Genomic DNA, 18,387 nt, shown 5'->3' with positions numbered 1-18,387 from the left:
CATACAGTTGCCAAGCAATTAATTCACTTTAGTAAATAGGTTGTTAGAGATAAAGTCAGTAAACCTTCATGGTTTGTTGGTTTTCTGTTTGGCTTTTTTTTTGTAAAGACAAAAACAAAAACAAAACAAAACAAAAACAAACAAAAAAACCTCTAAAAAACAAATTCCCATATGCCAATTGTAAATATCTGGAAAATAAAATAAATGATATACAATTGGGATATAATTATTAAATATGGACAGGGCTAGAGAGATGGCTTAGTGGTTAAGAGTACTGACTGCTCTTCCAGAGGTCCTGAGTTCAAATCCCAGCAACCACATGGTGGTTCACAACCATCTGTAATGGGATCTGATGCCCTCTTCTGATGTGTCTGAACACAGCGACAGTGTACTCATATACATAAAATGAATAAATCTTAAAACAAAACAAAATAACCCCCCAAAACAAAAAAAAAATGGAGGAATTAGAACAATGAGGTATATATGTTCTATCTACAGAAAAACAAATTTCAAAATGCCTATAGAAAGAAAGCTAATGATGACATTCTGTATTTGCAGGTACATTAAATATAAATAAGGGTAAATTTACTGTCTGAGCATATTTATAAAACTTGATAAAGTGACAATGCACAGACACAGAAACTAAAGCCCTTACCATGATAAAGATCTAGGCAGATGGAGTGAAATTATGGGCAGAAAGAAGCCAGAGATGTGTAAGTCCTTATGTCTGACTTGTACCATGAAAACATTAGACAAATTGGGTTCTAATATGAGGACTGGGCTTGGTGTGGTGCTGCCTACCTGTAACCACGGGCCCTGATCTCACAATCCTCCTGTCTCAGCCCCTCAAACCTGGGATTATAAGTGTGCAAATGCCACATGTCACTCAAACATGATTCTGGAAATATTAGTTTACAGACAGGGGCTCATGTAGGGCTAGGCTAACTTGCTATGCAGGCAAGGATGACCTTGACTCTCACTGCCAGAATTACACACTACAATTTATGCAACAGTAGGAGTTGAATCAGGGGCTCCTGACCAGGAGGGTATGCACTCTACCCACTCAGTTACAGGCCTAGCCCTACAATGTATCATATATTCATTTGCTAAGAACAACAATTACTTCCAAGAACAGCTAATGTGATATTACAGGATATTCAAATTTTGTGTCCTTCAGTGGGGAGCAAATAACATGAGTGGTGGCAGATCACTGAAGTGGTGCTGAGCCCCAGACTGTGTGATGTGACTGGACGTGAAAGGAAAGCCTGATAGTGCCAACAGACAAGGCCCACATCGGAAACCACCCTGGATTGCTGATGGCCTTCACAACAGGGGAAGTCACTACGCCACACTCGAACATTAACAGTTATAAAGATGTACTTCTGGGCCCAGGATCAGATCTCTCCATAGACCCCATGCTAAGCAGACAGGAAGGGGGACATCTGGAGTTGGAGCACACCTGTATGGATGGGCAGGGATTCTATAGTTCTGGCTTTGGCATGGGACACAACTGTACTGTGAAGTGTCCTGTGCAAAGGACTATGATCTGGGACTGTCCTTGGGGGCAGAAAGAAAAGGGGGGAGGATCTTTAGCAGAGCAGCTTGGAACAGGATTATTATATTTTGTACACTTTTAGCAGATTCCTGGATTCATCCAGGGAGAAACTGGCAGGGGGAGACAAGGTATGGCAGAGTGATGCTGAGAGGAAAAAGCCCAGATTATGGTGGTGGTAGTGGAGCTAAGAAATAAGGAATGAAGACAGTTATGGGCAAGAGACTGAGATGGACTAGACAGCAGGGTAGCAGACAGTCAAGATGGACCCTTGGCTTCTGGAATGAGGGAAAATAATGCATTTCTAGTGGAGGGGACAGAAATCACAGACAGAAGGAAAGCTGCCTGTAGGGAAGAGGGAAGCTCTGGAAGGCAGTTTGAGATGCCCTCCATTCACCCTTTCTGCCACCCACCCACCCACCTTCATTCATCTTATTTCCATCCATCCATTATCTCGTTCATCTAATTTATCCATCTACAAGCTTTTCTTACTGTTTTATAAGAAATACATATTAACCTGTATCTGTCTAATACATTGTAAATAGTTCATCCATGTCTATCCACTGATTCATTTCATGCATCCACTCCCTCTATGCACTCACCTTACCCACCCACCCACCCACTAACCTCTAATGTTTTGTTATGGCTTTGCAGGAAATATCTATTAGGCATTTTCTACTTACACACTGTAAGTGTTTTATCCATCCTCATATCACTCTTATATCCCGTCCACCCTCCACCTCCAGAAAGCTCTGAATATCCCATAGGTTTTCTACTTTTGGCATCATGCTTAAAAAAGGCTCTCCCATCCACTTATTATATAAATCCCCACCCAAAATCCGTCTTTGTGTTTTCATGATTTCTTTTCCATTTATATTTAAGACATCAAGGCTTTAATTGGTACAGAGCGCAGCCTTAGCTTATTATGTATATTTTCAGCCATTTGTCCTGCTGCTTGTTGAAGATGCCACCCTACTCCAACTTATTTAGGCTTGAATAATTTTTATATACAACTTGTTCTTCTTAATTTTGAAAACTTCAAAAATATATAAAGATCCTGAGGGGAAAATAACAAATCAACCATATGGCCTAAACCAGAATTAGCCTGTGAATACGAATGGTCCTCTTCCCATTGTTAGCGACCAGTTCTGGACTTCTGATTCCATTTGGGCTTTTCATAGGAACTGGAGAGTCTCCAGTCTTCTGTATATTCTGTAAACCTTGCAAATTGTAAAGCTTTTTTAAGGGTGGAAAGATCACAGAAATACATCCAAGTAAGAACAGTCGCAGTTAAAAAAGTGAAAAGGTAAAAATACACACTGTCTGATACGATTCAGAGACTGCCCTGCTTCGTGCTCCAGGCTGTTGGGAGAATATTTTGAACACTAGAGAGTTTTAATTTTTCCCTTTGACTCCTTAGGGTTATCTTTCTGCAGATAGGAGGGCAGCACTGTGGTTGTTGGGGGGTTAATTCTCACTGCGCCGAATGCCCCCCAGTCCACACTCTGCTCACCCAAGCATTAAATCTGTAGGCTCTGGAGAGCAATGCGGCTGGCTACAAGAGCGATGCCATAACGTTCAGCATTAAAAATTCATTCTGCAGGCTCGCTTCAGAACTGGCGGTCTGGCTGGGGAAATATGAGACACCCCACTGTCTTTATGGCAAATGGAGACATTCCTCAACATCTAGCACCTTAGGAAGAGAATGAAAGGGCAAACAAGCCGTGAAGGAAAACAATGAGCTCAATTATCTGGCTCGGCTCTGGCTTTCCTCTAGGAAACATTTCATTCTGCTTTCTAAAAGTTTCTTAAGTGAGGGGGAGATGTAGACAGTGGATTCCGAGGACTTGTTGACAAGTTCCAGGTCACTGAGAGACTGTCTTAAAAACCAACGTGGATGATTTCTGAGGAACAACTGAGGTAGTCCACAGCATGCACGGATACACATGCATGCACCTACAAAGTTTCTTACAAGCTATCTTAGAATGAGGGTCCTTCTTGTCCTTCGTGGGTGTCCAACTATCCAGTTTCTCTCTTGATTTAATGTAACCAGCCCTGAAGACCTGAATTCTCCATGGCAGATGCATCTGGAGCTCACCAGGATTCTGAATACTGGGTCTTCTGTACATCTTCCTGCCACTGCAGAATCCATCATGGTGAGCTAGCAAAACCCATACGTTGAATTGTTCACACTTCAAAACATGGGTCCAGCACAAATATGACATTTCCACGCTAAGTTAGAGTTACTGTGGGATTACTGACTATATTAGTTTGCTTCTTGGTTACTGTGACCAAGAGCAACTTGGCAAGGAAAGGGTTTATTTCATCTTACAGCTTAGAGTTCATTCTGAAGGGAAGTCGGGCAGGATCTCGAGGCAGGAATTGAACCACTGAGGATACTGCTTACTGGCTTGCTTAGCCTGCTTTTGTTTACAACTACTTGCCCAGGGGTGACACCATCATTCATGAAAGAACTGGCTTTTGAGACACAGTCTCTCTATGAAGCCCTGGGTATACTGGAACTCCTATGTAGACCAAGTTGACCTTAAACTCAGAGACCCATCGCCTCTGTCTTCAGAGTGCTGAGATTAAAGGTGTACATAGCCTGGATTTCATAGTAAACTTCAAGGGACATGCTTATTAAGGTTTTAACAGTCCTGGAATAGTTTGAATATGAACTTTTGGTCCCCATAATACCAGCAACTAAATGGCAACTAATTCAAATTTCAAAATGTAGATAGGCTGGGGAGATGGTTCAGTTATTTGGTAAAGAGCTTGCTGTTCTGATATGAGGACCAAGTAAAATACCCAGAACCCACAATAAGAAAGAGCTGGACATGATGGTGTACACTTGAATTCTGAGCTCTGGTAAGGTAGACAGAGGCTGATCCTGATCTTGTAGTTCAGCTAGTACAGCTCACTTGGTAAGTTCTAGGATAGTAAAAAGCTTTGTCTGAAAAAATTAGAGTGTGTGTGTGGGGTGGTCACCTGAGAAAAGACAGACAGGTTGTTTTCTAACTACACAGGCACAGGCTTGTACACAAAGATACACACAGTAATAATCAAGTATCTACTGGTCCAAGTATCTTCGACACAAGAAGCCAACCTATTCTTTCCAGTTCCATCCCAGGAGACTGGAACAGGAAAGCCCCTGGAGTCTCACTGACACTGAGTTTTAGATTTGAAGCAGAACCCTTATGCATGGAGTGGAATCCTACCAAATGCACTAATGTCTCTGGAAATAAGACAGGTCCCACTGAACTCTTTATTTGGGTCCAAACCCTCAAAAATTAGACAGGATTTGCTTCTGTTAATTACAGCAACTCATACTGGAAACTGATGACACATGAGAAAAATGGAGAACAATTACATTCTTAAAGAGACATGGGAGAGTGCTGCTGAGGTTTCAGGATATCTCCCTTTGGTCTTTCCAAGCTTACTGAGGTATATGTATAAGGAGGATCACAGCCAGCCTTCGCTACTACGTAATGTTCAGAACCAGCCTGGGCTACAGAATGAGATGCCTCCTCACTCCTGCAAAAGCTGGATATGCAGTACATGTTTATGTTTTTAATCCCAGTATTCAGGAGGCAGAGGCAAAGTTAGGTGGATCTTCACGTTTAAGACCTGGTTTACACAGTGAGTTCCAGGATGGCCAAGGCTACTCAGTGAAACTCTGTCTCACAATAACACTGATAAACAAGCAAGCAAGCAAACAAACAAAAGGGAGGTGTGGCAGCTGGAGAGAAGGCTCAGCAGTTAAAAGTACTGATTGCTCTTCCAGAGAACCTAGGCTCAGTTCCTAGTGGACACATGGCAAATAGCTTTTCGTGTCTCTCGTTGTGGAGAATTTAATGCTCCTTACTGGACTTGTTGGGTACTAGGCATAGAATAGCGCTTTACTTTGAGCTGAATGGAGGAGACAGCAGCCTGCTTGGGCACTACCTTTCCATGCCTCATTCATGCAGTTAACACAGTATATAGGTTTTCTCAGTGACTGCCACAAACAGCAAGTGTGGTGATATTTAAAATCCACCATGCATTAAAGTCCACCAGAAACATCTGCACACAGGCAGCTGCTACCTTTGCTCATCAGCATGCACTCATACTTCCCATGGGATAGTCATGCTGGGAGCCCCTGGCTTCATCTTTCAATTCCTGCCTCCTTGTCCTCTGATGGAGCACGGAGGTCCCCATGCCTGCAAATCAGAGTTTGGGTTCTCTGAGCAATCAGCTACTGACTGACAAAAAGTCTTGTCTCTTTCAGAGCATGCTGCAGGATATGATACACACTTGTCAGATACTGTACAAAGAATAGACTCTGAAATGAACCCAAGCATTTCCTCGTCAATGTTGCTTTTGTAATGTATTATAGAAATATTTGCATATATAATGCCCTTTTTGTAAATACAAGCAGAGGTGAGGAATACAACATGCAGAAGTATAAGAAATTTGACATTTTCTGGTAGGAAAGTTAGGGAGTAACTTAGAGTAACCTTAGATATAGAAAGATTATGTTTGCCTTAGGATTTGTTCCTCTTCCTCTTTATTCCATGGTGGGAGAGGGAACTGAACCCAGCACCTTGAATATATCGGGCAAACACTTTATTACACTACACTCACCTTTTTTATAAGATTGATTTCTTAGTTTTATGAGACAGGATTTTACGTAGCCTAGGCTGGCCTCAAGGTTGCATTGTAGTCCGGATGGTTTTAACCTGTGATTTGGCCTTCTAATTCCAGGGCTTCCTTCCCTCTTGCCAGCTAGGCTAGGACTACAGCAACCGAGCCACACCTCCAGCCTCTACCTTAGCTGGAAGGGATAGAGCATTTCATCATGTTCACTGAACTCTGCCCTGGTGGTCTGGAAGGTGTTCCATGGCCCTCCTTCTCAACCCCAGGCCCACTGCAGAGGGAAAACTGAAACAATAAGCCTAGGGCTGGGTACAGAGCTTGGTGGATAAAAGCGCTTTTCTGCCAAGCCTGGTGACCTGAGATCCATCCATGGGTTACACACACACACACACACACACACACACACACACACACACACACACACACACACACATTTTAGAAGAATCAAACAACTATGCAGCACAGGTGGAGAGAAGTGGGTGGCGGTATGAGCATCAGGCTCCTCTCAGGGTGATGGCTACTGCCTACTGAAGACAGCCTCAGGGAACAGTGAGAACAGTAAAATCCATGCTGACAGACTTCCTAAGATGCCACTTTAAGGTCCTTAAGGTGCTACATATGCATTTGCTATGGGACAAAGGGAGAATGGGACTCCAGGGTGACCATTTGAGGGGGAGGTACATTTAAAAAAAAAAGCAGAAATAATCCATTTATTTAACCTAGCAATAGTTATAATGTGAGGGCCTGCAATCCGCTCACACAACAACTGTTTGGCAAGCCCCCCTGTGTTCCAACAAATATTAAACTGTGCTTGCCATTTGTCTACGGAATCTTGCATTAATAAACATGAAGAAGAACACTTTACCTCCCACTCTCAGCGATGGGACCAAACAAAGACCAGCTGTACTCATCAATGGGGCCTTGTTCTGTGCATAAAGGCTAATTACATTTTGCTTCAAGCCTACACATGGAAAACTTTACTGCCACTGTCCCTATCACAGCCAGCCGAGCAGTCCCAGCTGACGCACAGCTGAAATGACTGCAAAAGCAGCAGTTAGGGATGGGGGTGGAGGGCTCCAAGTGGCCTTGTTGCCTTTGACCTGTACCCCCTTCCCCCGCAAAGGTCTTGGGTAGCCCAGTTTGTCCTCTAACAATATAGCTGAAAATGACCTTTAACTCCTCCTCTTCCTGGCCTCCTTCAGCCAAGTGCTGGAGTTAGAGGCATGTGCTGCCACACCTGTTTCTTGTAGTATTGAAGATCAAACCTAGGGCCTTGTGGATCCTGGGCAAGTGCCCTATCAGCAGAGTTACATCCTCAAGTCCCGTGGCTTCTTTTTAAATGGGCTGGTCGGTGGTCTGAATAATTGACAAGCAGTGTGCATCCTATAAAATGACAGGAACTGTATGTGGGGCTCTTCTGTGAGCATTCCTAGTCCTTGCAGGGTCGGTTCTCCACATACTCTATTACTCTCCACCGTCTCTCAGTAATGCAGCTGCTCTTACACCCCCTGTACAAGAGAGACCCTGGAGGTCTCAGTGTGTACGGGGAACAGGGAGCTTGCTCTCAGAAGCCTTTCCTCCAAGCCTACATTCTGCTCTGTCTCCCACTCTCTTCCCAGGGTCTCTGTCAGTGCATGTTGAAGCATTCTACTGAGTTTTTTTTAGAGATGTTTAAGATCATCCCAGAACAGATTTCTCCCCATAGACTCATCCATAGGAATAAAAATATGTCTGGTCTAACAAATAGAAGGAAGTTGCACCTGAAGCAGAGAATGAGGTGACAGTCCTTTCTAGAACTGAGAGGAAGAGAATGCATAGGAGGCAGTATTTAGTTGGAGAGAGGTCCTTGCTAAATAGGTTAGACTGGTCTAGATCTTAGAATATCAGGATTTGCTTCAGCCTCCCCAAAACAGAGTTCACAGGTACGTGCCACCACACTTTGGTTTCTCTGGTGTTTTTGTTTTGTTTTTAGCTTAGGCTCCTAAGGTAGTCCTTTTGCCCCCTCTTTCCTGGTTTTATGTGATGATACAGATGAATCCAGGGCTCCGAGAAGAGGGAAGCAGTTTCTCAACTGAACTACATTCCCAGTCTCTTCTGGTCCTCCCTTTCTTCCTCTCTCTCTCCCCCCTCCCTCCCTCCCTCTCCCTCTCTCTCTCTGTGTGTGTCCTCACATGAGTATGGAGGTCAGAGGTCAATCATGACTACTGTTCCTTATAGTTTTGAAGTCAGGGTGTCTCTCTCTTTCTCACTGGGTCCTGAGGATCAGTCAATGTAAGTTGGGTGGCCAGGGAGCCCCAGGGGTCTGCCTGTTTCTATCTCCCCAGTTAGCAAGTCCAGCTTTTACCCAGGTCTGTCCTCATGCTTGCAAGCAAGCACTCCCCAGTTTGAGTCATCATCCAGCTCTACTCACTCCTCTCTAATCAGAGAAATGAAAACCTTTCAGAACCATGGCAGGTCTTCCAAGAGGCAATGTGAACTGGCTATTTCACAGACCCCTTATATCTAGATAGCACTATCCAGTCCCACAGCCTCACCAGGTATGGTAGCACACCTACAGCCCCAGCCACTTCAGGAGCAGATGCTTGAACCCATGAATTTGAGACCAGCCTCACTAGCACAGTGAGACCCCTGCTTAGAAGAGTACAGAAAGGAGGACTGGGGATGTAGTTCAGCACTTGCCATCAAGCAGGAGGACTGTGATTCGGAGCCTAGTAGCCATCTGAGTTCGGGACCGGCATGGTGGGCTGCCTGAACCCAGCAGACAAAGCAAGTGGCTGTGCCAGTAAGAGCCCCTGACTCAATATGTAGGGTGTTGAACCACCGAGGAGAACACTTGACACCAGCCTCTGACGTCCACACCCAGGTGCACACATGAGCATATGTACCCACATGCATACATATGTTCATACACACATGCACAGTAAAAACTCTCAAACCCATAAAATATAATAATAGAAATTAAAAAGCCAGATTCGGTCACATCTGTAATCCTAGCCCTTGTACAGTGAGATAAGAGGCAGAGACAGGAGGATCACCTAGAGGCTCACAGACCAGCTAGCTAGCTTACACTATACAGCAGGGTAGAAAAAAGAAACAAACCTGTCTCATCAAGGACTGATGCCCCAAAGGTGTCCTCTGACTTCTCCATGTGCACTGTGGTATGCACAGCCATTTACACACACACACACACACACACACACACACACACACACACACACACACTGGGGGGGGGCACAAAGACTGGACTTTTCTGTAATGAGGAGGGGAATTTTCAGTGGGGAAGGATTTGATGCAAGGGGCTTATTGTGCTGATACTGTATCTTGACGGCATGGCAGAAGGTTGAACATCTCATAAGCCATCTTCTGTGGATCATCAACGGCAGGATCATGTTGACCAAATGCAAAAAACCAGAGGATGACATCACACGGACACTTACTTTGCAGTAGTTTCTTCATCATATTTGGTTTTCAGGTCAAATAATTCTGTTCGAGTTTTTTCCAGGGCTAAAAGGCAAGGACAGAAAGCATGATATAAGACACCAATCTTGTTTAAGACAGGGTCTACATAGCCCAGGGTAGCCTTAAACTCATTAGTTAGCCAAAGATGACCTATCTGCCTGTACCTACCCAGTGCATAGGGTTTTTGAGTGTTGGATAAGTGCTCTCCTGATTGAGCTATCCTTTCATCTCTTTAGATTGCTTTTCTAAAGATGGGGTTTCATGTACCTCAGGCTGGCCTTGAATTCTGGACTTTTCTGGGTACAGTTCCCCAGTGATGGGATTATAGGTGTCTGCTATCAAGCCCAGCTAGGACACCAATTGCTCCAAGTAAAAGGGGAAAAATCCACAAAGATGAGAGACACACAGAATGAAGAGACTGTCCCTCACTCTGCCTCATCTCTCTGGAAGTAGCTCCTTCCCCAGAGAACCACTGTCCATGGTTTGCTGCATAGACTTCCAGCTTTTAAATGTCTTTTTTTTTAAATCAACAAAAGCCATTTCTATACACAACTGCAGATGCAGTTGCATACTTGATGTCTCCATTCATCAGAGACCAAGGATACGAGGGAGGGCACATACGATTACAGTAGAGCTGAAAAAATTCCTACCACCTTGGAAGGCAATACAGCCTTATCATCACACGTGACTTGTAAGCCTATGGAACTGCTGGTGTGCTATCAGCTGGGTAAAGACATGCACACAGTAATTAACCACAACGATAAATAACTCTGCCACTAGTTTATGCATTTCCCACATAATACTTCAGGCGAGATCCAGGGAGCCTCCTGTCTCCATCTCTCCATGCTGGGACTATAAGCATACTCCAGCACACATGGCTTTTCACATGGGCTCTGGAGGTTGCACTCAGACCCTTGTGGTTGTGTGCTATGGACCTCCTCAGCCCCTAGTACACTTTCAGTCATTATTTTAGATACTTGCACTCATTAGAAAAAAAGTTTACTATGGGATGGAGAGATGGTTCAGAAGTTAAGCTCTTGCAGAGGACTCAAGTTTGGCTCCCAGCACTCGTGGTGAGCAATTCACAGCTGCCTGTAAGTCCACTCTAAAGGGGTCTGATGCCTCTGCAGCCACCTGCACTCATGCAGAAACAGACACACACACACACACACACACACACACACACACACACACACACACACACAACCCCAAAGTTTATTTTAAAATAGTATGCTCTGTGGTAGGAGCAAAACCCTCACCTATGGACTGTCAACTTCGTTTACTGGCTGAACTGAAGAGCAAGACACAGCACATGCAGAAGCAGAGGATGAGTTCCTGGCCAGTGGGTTACAAGGTAAAATCTCCTCTCACTGAGTGGCTGGTCAGCCCCAGTCTTTGTCAGCATTCCCATGTCATATCCCCATAGCAAAACTGTCTAGTGTCACATTTCTTAGAATGAATCCCATCCATCCATCCATCCATCCATCCATCCATCCATCCATCCATCATTCCATTAATCCATCTGGCTTCATAAATGTGATGATCAAAATATTTCCCGAGGTTCCTTTTTTCCCCTTTTCCCTTGAGATGCAATCCCCATTCCTATACCTGTGATCATGTTCCTATAGCCTCAGCAACGATAGCATGACCTGTTTTTAAAGAGCTAACAATATGATAGGCAAAATCATCTTTCACTGATGGCTTATTCACAAATCTCTGATTGCTAAAAACAATTAGCACTTCCCCTATATGATATACATTGCTTCTGTGAGCTGCCCAATCCTTCCCTCACTCTTTTACTGAACTGCTTCTTCATTTTCTGGAATTTGTAAGTTCTATATTTATATAGTGAACAGTGTGTAGACATATGGATATACACACATGCATGTATAATGTGAAGACTGAACGAAAGGTTTTGCCCATGCTAGGCAGGTGCTCTCCAGTGGAACCACACTTGAAGCCCCTCACTGGGGAATTCTAAATAAATGCTCCATTGCTGAGCTGCATAGCTTAGTGCTTGCAGTTTTTGGACATTTACTCATTTGACTGTTAAACTGCTTGTGACTATTTTTTGTCCCTCTAACATTTGTGTTCTAAGTTGGCTCATCATGTAATCTCCTTTTTCTCCTCACATTTAAAGATACTGTGCTGCTTCCTTTTCAGAAAAGGAAACAAAAAAAGAAAGGCAAACTTTGGTATAACCTTTTTTGGTATCTTTTAGAATTTAAAGGTTCTGTTACTGCAGTTCTTAACTTCATTTAGGGTAGAGCTAAGTGCCCCCCACCCCCATTATTGTTCCAAATGAGATGTCAGTTCTTGACAGTTTGGTGATTTAGAAGTGTTTGTTGGAAAGAACAGGAAGGATGGCTGGGGCAGGGAGGGAAAAGGCAGGAGAGCCGCCCACATCCACATGTAGAAATCAGTGCAGTGACTAATGTAGGTAGAGCAGCCTGGGATACAGGCTTCAACTGTGTGAGCTCAAGGCTCCTAACTGCAGGATCCCCAGGAGCAACAGGTAGCAGAGGGGCTAGGAACAGGCTACGAGACTGCCCATGCTTGCCCACTTCCCATGTGGCTGCTATAGGATGGAGAGCATCAAACCTGTTTGCAGAGTCTGGAGTTTGTGCTCAGCTTCCTCCAGCTTTGAGGTGGTGGATATCTGTGTCTCTTGCAGCTTTCTGGAAAGAATTTTTAAAAAAGAGAGAGAGACAATTAAGCCAAACTGGTCATCTTGTTTTGGCTACTGAGATAGTTGTGTTCCCTAAGCCCCACTGATCAGCATGCTTCTCTCTCCCAACTCCGGAAGGCCCAGCTGGAGGCAGCCTCACAGCGCTGCTTGAATCTCTGTACCTCAGTGTTGTGAGTGCATATTATACAACATGGGGTGTGAAGCCCCTGGGATCTGACATGTCTGGCAGTTGGTGTGGAAGGTCCTTCTACATGGAACTTGTTCTGAGATGGTGGACATCGAAAAGAAACGAAACAGCATCATCACACACTCATTGTTTTCTGAAGTTGGGGAGAAGAATGATACATTTACATTCTGCTGACACAGAAAAGGAATCTGTTGGCATAAAGGATATCCTAAACAGATGTGACAGCTGTCCTTTCCTCTAAAGTGGAACACAAATGCTACCACAGTGGGGGCCGTGGAGGGGGATTCTGAATATCTGAAAGCAGTTTACTATTCCCATGGCCTCCAAATGCAGTCCCCAGCCAAGAAATAGCATGCTTTCCTCTGTGTCTGCAGGAAAAAGAAAAAAAAAACCAAAAAAAAAAAAAAAAAAAAAAAAAAAAAACCAAAAAAACCCAAGAATCTAAAATTAAGTTCATTATTTTTTTATAGCATATGAATATAACACATCTCAACACAATAAACCTGGGGGTACAGAAAGGGAGAAATGACAGCTTAAAAAATAATAACAGCTAACTTTCTGCCACCTATAGAAAAGCTTTGCTAATATTTTCATGTTTGTCTGTTATAAAATGGAATGTGTGCTGGAGCTGAAGAGATAGCTCAGGGTTCATTTTCCAGCACCCACATTGGGTGTAGTAGCTCCAGAAGTTCAGTGCCCTCTTCTGGCTTCCACAGGTACATGTTGCACACCCACGCAAACATATTCATATGCATAGTTAAAATGGAAAACATCTTAAGAAAATCTCACTTTAAAAATTGTATGATCACATGTGTCTGTGTGTGCATGTGTATGAGGTGCAGGTGCATTGGAGTGGAAGCTGGAGGCCAATATCTTCTCAATTGTCTCTTCACTGATTTTTTTGAGACAACGTCCCTCACTGGACCCTAAGCTCACTGATTTGGCTAGACTGCGTAGGGAGAGTGTCTTAGAAACCAGTCCACCTGTTTCCATTCCCCAGGTCTGGAACTATAGGTGTGCAGCTCTTTTTATAGGGACACCCAACCTTGTGTAGCAAGCATTTTACCGAACAAGCTACCTCTTTAGTCCCCAAGAGTTTTTTTTTTTTTTTTTTTTGCTTGTTCTATTTTGTTTTTGAACAGTCTCTCTAAATAGCCCCACTGTCCTGGAACTCCCTATGTAGACCTTTAAATCACTCACGTGCCCATGCCTCTCAAGTGCTGGAATTAAAGGTGGCTCCCCATGGTTTTTAAAAACATACAAGAGGATAGCAAGTGCCGTCCTTTTACTTTCTCTGCTCCTCAGAGTTCCCTCGTACTGTTCTGCAATGCACAGTGTACCTAAGTAACCACAGGCCACGGGGACTACGTGCCATACAAGGCAGGCAAAGTAATAGAGTAGTGCACAACAGACTGGCAAATATTGTGCTGCCAAGTAACATGTAACATACATGTATACAGTAATGTTAACAGGGCAAAGTAAAACAGTGTGTGGCAAAGTAAAATAGAGTTCGTGTGGTGGCAGCTCCGTGACAGATCCGGCGTCGCACGCGTTTCCCTCTCCGCGCCGCCATGATGCCCAAGAGGAAGGTTAGCGCGGATGGAGCGGCGAATGCAGAGCCCAAGCGCCGCTCCGCGAGGCTGTCGGCCCCCACCCCAGCCAAGGTGGACACGAAGCCGAAAAAGGCTGCAGGAAAGGATAAAGCAGCAGACAAAAAAGTGCAGATAAAAGGGAAGAGGGGAGCAAAGGGCAAACAGGCTGAAGTGGCTGACCAGCAAACTACAGATTTGCCTGCAGAAAATGGAGAGACGGAAAACAAGAGTCCAGCGTCTGAAGAAGAGAAAGAAGCCAAGTCCGACTAAGCATCCATCGCGTCTGTCAGTGGTCCCTGCCTCCCTTCTTGTACAATCCAGAGGAATATTTTTATCAACTATTTTGTAAATGCGAGTTTTTTAGTAGCTCTAGAAACATTTTTAAAAGGTGAGGGAATCCCACCTCATCCCATTTTTAAGTGTAAATGGTTTTTTTAAGAAGTTAAAAATCATTTGCTGGTTGTTTATTTTTGGGTACAACCAGAAAATAGCAGGATAATGAATCAGGAGAGGCTGTGACTGTCTCGGGGGTCACCATAACATTTTGTAGAGGGGGCTAGTTTTATATCTTACAGTACAAAGCATACTAAAGGGCGGTTTGGGGTCTCAGTCGTGTATTCGTGTCTGGAATATTTTCCGTGATATCTGGTCCCGTGTTTCTAGTAGAACCATTTTGTAAGAAAACCAGTCTTTGGCCCTTGCCCTGTCAGAACTTCGATGCCTGTGGTTGTGGCAGTCCACTTTCCTAACATTTGTAACAATGTGCTGTGAAAGATGGGAATTTTGAGTGTATTCTGTGTGTGGCATAAAATTGAGTTGGTACTGAGGATTATGAACATTTGGGTGTTATGTGAGGTCTTAGGGAAACTTGCCACATTTGAGGCTGGAACATCACTGGAATAAGTTCAAAGAAAAACAATATGTAGCTCTTCATTTGTGTACATGAACACAAATACTCTTCAGAGTTTGGGTACTTGCGATAATATACCTCGTTCTCAGGAGCCAACTGAACCAAAACACCACAGACACCTAGGACTGTTTAGCTTCTTTGTGCTAAACATTTCATTAACTATGGTTTTACCCAATATGGAGAGTAAATCAGTTGGACAAAATTCTAACAGACCAATTTCAGTGGTCACAGGCTATATGCAATTGGATTTTTTTGGGGGGGGGGCAGATATTGAGGACCTTCCCAATGAAAAACCCTCCAATTTAAACTCCTGCCAACACTGGGTAAAGTCAATTCAATATTGCTGTCTCTTTGTGTGCTCAAATATTGGACTCTGCCAACTCTCAGAAGGCTTTATTATTGTTTGTTTGTTGGGACAGGGTCTCATGTGGTCAAGATTGGTCATAAACTACACATCTTTCTGCCCACGCATTCGATTGTGACTGGACTATTGGCATGTACTCCCATGCCTGGCAAGTAAAGCTGATCTTTCCTTTTAATTCATTTGTAAAAGCTCTGTGCATATATAGAAGGTTCACCCTTGGGGATAAAAGCTGGGGTTGGTGGCTAAGAGTACCTGCTACTCTTAAAAAGACCTGGGTTTGGTTCCCAGCACCCATATTACCCAGCTCAGCACTGTCTATAACTCCAGTTCTAAGGGATCTGATGCCCTCTTCTGACCCCCACAGGCACTGTATGCACATGGTGCATATAAACTCATTCATGCACCCACACAAATGAAAAAAAAATATATATAAAAGAAAATCTGGGCTTGAAAAATGGCTGAGTGATGAAAAGCACAGACCTCTCTTCCAGAGGACCTGAGTTTTGTTCCTAACACCCAGTCAGGCAGCTTAGAGCTAATGTAACTCCAGCTCCAGGGACTCTAGCATGGCATTCTAGACCCTTCAGCCCATGCACTCATGTGTGACAATTCACACACAGAAAGGCACACATTATTGAAAAGAAAATAAAGAAAAGTCATCCATTATTGTATGCAGTGTAGTTTTCCACTTCAAAGCATTTTTAAAAATGTATCAAAGTTTTCTTTCAGTATATAATGAATTATTATTCAAATTCCAGCTCAGTTTTTTTTTTAAATCGGTGTGTGTGTGTGTGTGTGTGTGTGTGTGTGTGTGTGTGAAGGCCAAAAGTTGAAGTTGGGTTGGGTATCTCTTTTGGTCACTCTCCACTTTATTTATTGAGGCAAGGTCTCTAACTGAACCCAGAGCTCACTAATTTTGGTTAATCTATCCCAGGGATTCTAAGTCACTGTTAAGCTTGTACCACTTTTTTGTGGGCTCTGGAGATCAGAGCCCTGTTCCTCACACTCATATACCAAGTGATTGATATACTGAGACATCCCAGTCTTTAAATCAGGGTTTTGGTTTTTATTGTTTCTTTGTGTAGCCCTGGCTGTTCTGGAACTCAATCTGTTGACCATGTTGGCTTCCAATTTGAAAATCCACCTACCTCTGCCTCCTGAGCCACAGCCCAGACAAGAAGTTTTCTCTTTTTTTCTCTCTCTGGAGACAAGGCCTCAATATGTATCCTTGTTATCCTGGAACTCATTATGTAGACCAGGCTGGCCCTGAACTCATGGAGATCTGCCTCTGCTTAACAAGTGCTGGAATTAAAGGTGTGCACCATTATCCCTAACTTAAACCAGAATTCTGAGAATCTGTAGTCCAGTCTAGCTTGGAACTCACTATACAAGTCAAGCTTCAAAATCATGGTAATCCTATTTTAGCCCCTGAATGCCAGGATTGCAGACAGCCGATACTTGGCTCCAACCTGACTGTATTCTGCATATGTAAAAGTATGTAAAGAATGACTAACAGAGGCAGAGACTCACTCCTTTCTCCACGTTATTCTCTTGAAACAGTCCATCCTGTTACCAAATTTGAAGTTAATTTAACAGTGCCAGAGACCCATCAGTTTATTTCCATACTTGGATAATGTGTGAGGACAAGGGGTGGGTGTCATCAGTCACACTGCAGACAACCTTTTCTTTGTTCTTTTCTTTTGAGAGTGGCTCTCATGTAGCCCAGGTTGCCTCAAGCTCATCCTGTAGCCAAATTCTTGATCTTTTACCTTTCCAGTGCTGGGATGGAATCTCGAACATTCTGCCAACACATGTATAGAACTTCACATTCCATAGTCTTCACTCTTATCATACCGTTTTCCCAGGCTGTTGTGAATTTTACTGAATTTCCACGAATAGGAAGAGTTATGGTTAGACATGGCCTATATCTTTGTATCCAGTTTTCATGGTGGTGGGGTTTAGATTGCAGCATTTTCCTGCCACAACCAGCAACACAGCAAGAAACTGCTTTTTTTTCATGTCCCTTTTTGAGACCACAAAAAGGAAATCATGCTATAGACTGGGTTGGTCTCCAAGTTGTGGCAGATCCCATTTCCACCTCCACATTGCTGGGATCATAAGTGCATATCGCCATCCTAGCCATTTTCCTTCTTTAAAAAATTGTGTGTGTGTGTGTTGCACAAGAGGAAGTCAGAGGACAATTTTGTGGAATTGGTTGTTTTCTCTTTCCATTTTCATGAGAATTTCACTGACCAAACTCAGGTTACCAGGTTTGTTCAGCAAATACATTCATTCATTCTCCTTCCTTTGTTCATTGAGACAGGAGCTCACTATGTAGCCCTGGCTGGTCTGGAACTCATGATGTAGACTAGGCTGGCCTCAAACTCACATAAATCTGCCTGTCCCTGCCTCCTGAGAGCTAAGTTTAAAGGCATGTACCACCATGCTTGACCCTATTTTCTTTATACTTATTAGTTTGTTTTTACTTGTTTTTGTATGAATTGGGGTCTAACTGTGTAGCTATTGCTGATCTGGAACTGGCCACATAAACCAAGCTGGCCCCAAACTCACAGAGGTCTAAGATCTGAATGCCTCTGCTTCTCTGGGATTAAAGGCATGCACCAGCAGCACATCTAGCTTTTCCTCTTTATAAATGGAGCCATGAAGTCAGCATCACAGTATCCCTGAAGCTTTTGTGAGAAATGGGAGGTGTCCTAGTTAAATTTAATTGTCAACTTGACACAGCCTAGAGTCATCTGAGAGGAAAACCTTGATTGAGAAATTGCCTAGATCAGATTGGCTGGCAGGCATGTTAGGGGTGGGGAGTGTCTTAATTATTAATTGATGTGAGAGCGCAGTGCTCTATGGGTGGTACAATCCAGGATGTTCCTCTACTGTTTCTGCTCCATGTTTTCGCCCTGACATCACACAATGGCGAATTGTGACCTAAAAGACAAAACAACTTTTTTTCATGTTGTTTTTGGGTATAATATTTTATT

At 43.6% G+C, this 18,387-nt stretch overlaps 2 protein-coding genes across 11 annotated transcripts in view; one reads left to right on the top strand and one right to left on the bottom strand.

Annotated features, from left to right (window-relative positions):
• Positions 1 to 18,387, bottom strand: part of CUX1 (cut like homeobox 1) — a gene marked incomplete at both ends in the record, with an annotated part of 307,656 nt that overhangs the window by 100,357 nt on the left and 188,912 nt on the right. For all 10 annotated transcript variants that reach the window (XM_080941110.1, XM_080941102.1, XM_080941104.1 and 7 more), the window contains 2 exons: positions 9,625 to 9,691; positions 12,248 to 12,324. In XM_080941110.1, the coding sequence (XP_080797236.1) occupies positions 9,625 to 9,691; positions 12,248 to 12,324 (144 nt within the window). The remainder of the gene's footprint in view (positions 1 to 9,624; positions 9,692 to 12,247; positions 12,325 to 18,387) is intronic.
• On the top strand, positions 14,046 to 14,384 carry LOC308439567 (non-histone chromosomal protein HMG-14-like; the record flags this gene model as incomplete). The annotated part of the gene is made up of 1 exon (XM_080941422.1): positions 14,046 to 14,384. The coding sequence occupies exon 1, from the start codon at positions 14,094 to 14,096 to the stop codon at positions 14,382 to 14,384; it is 291 nt and encodes a 96-aa protein (XP_080797548.1). The 5' UTR covers positions 14,046 to 14,093.

This window comes from Micromys minutus (assembly GCF_963924665.1).
Source record: "Micromys minutus genome assembly, chromosome: 29".
In the NCBI taxonomy this organism is placed as follows: Eukaryota; Metazoa; Chordata; class Mammalia; order Rodentia; family Muridae; genus Micromys; species Micromys minutus.
Note: the sequence above shows the minus strand (reverse complement) of the source record. Positions and strands in the feature narration are given on the sequence as shown.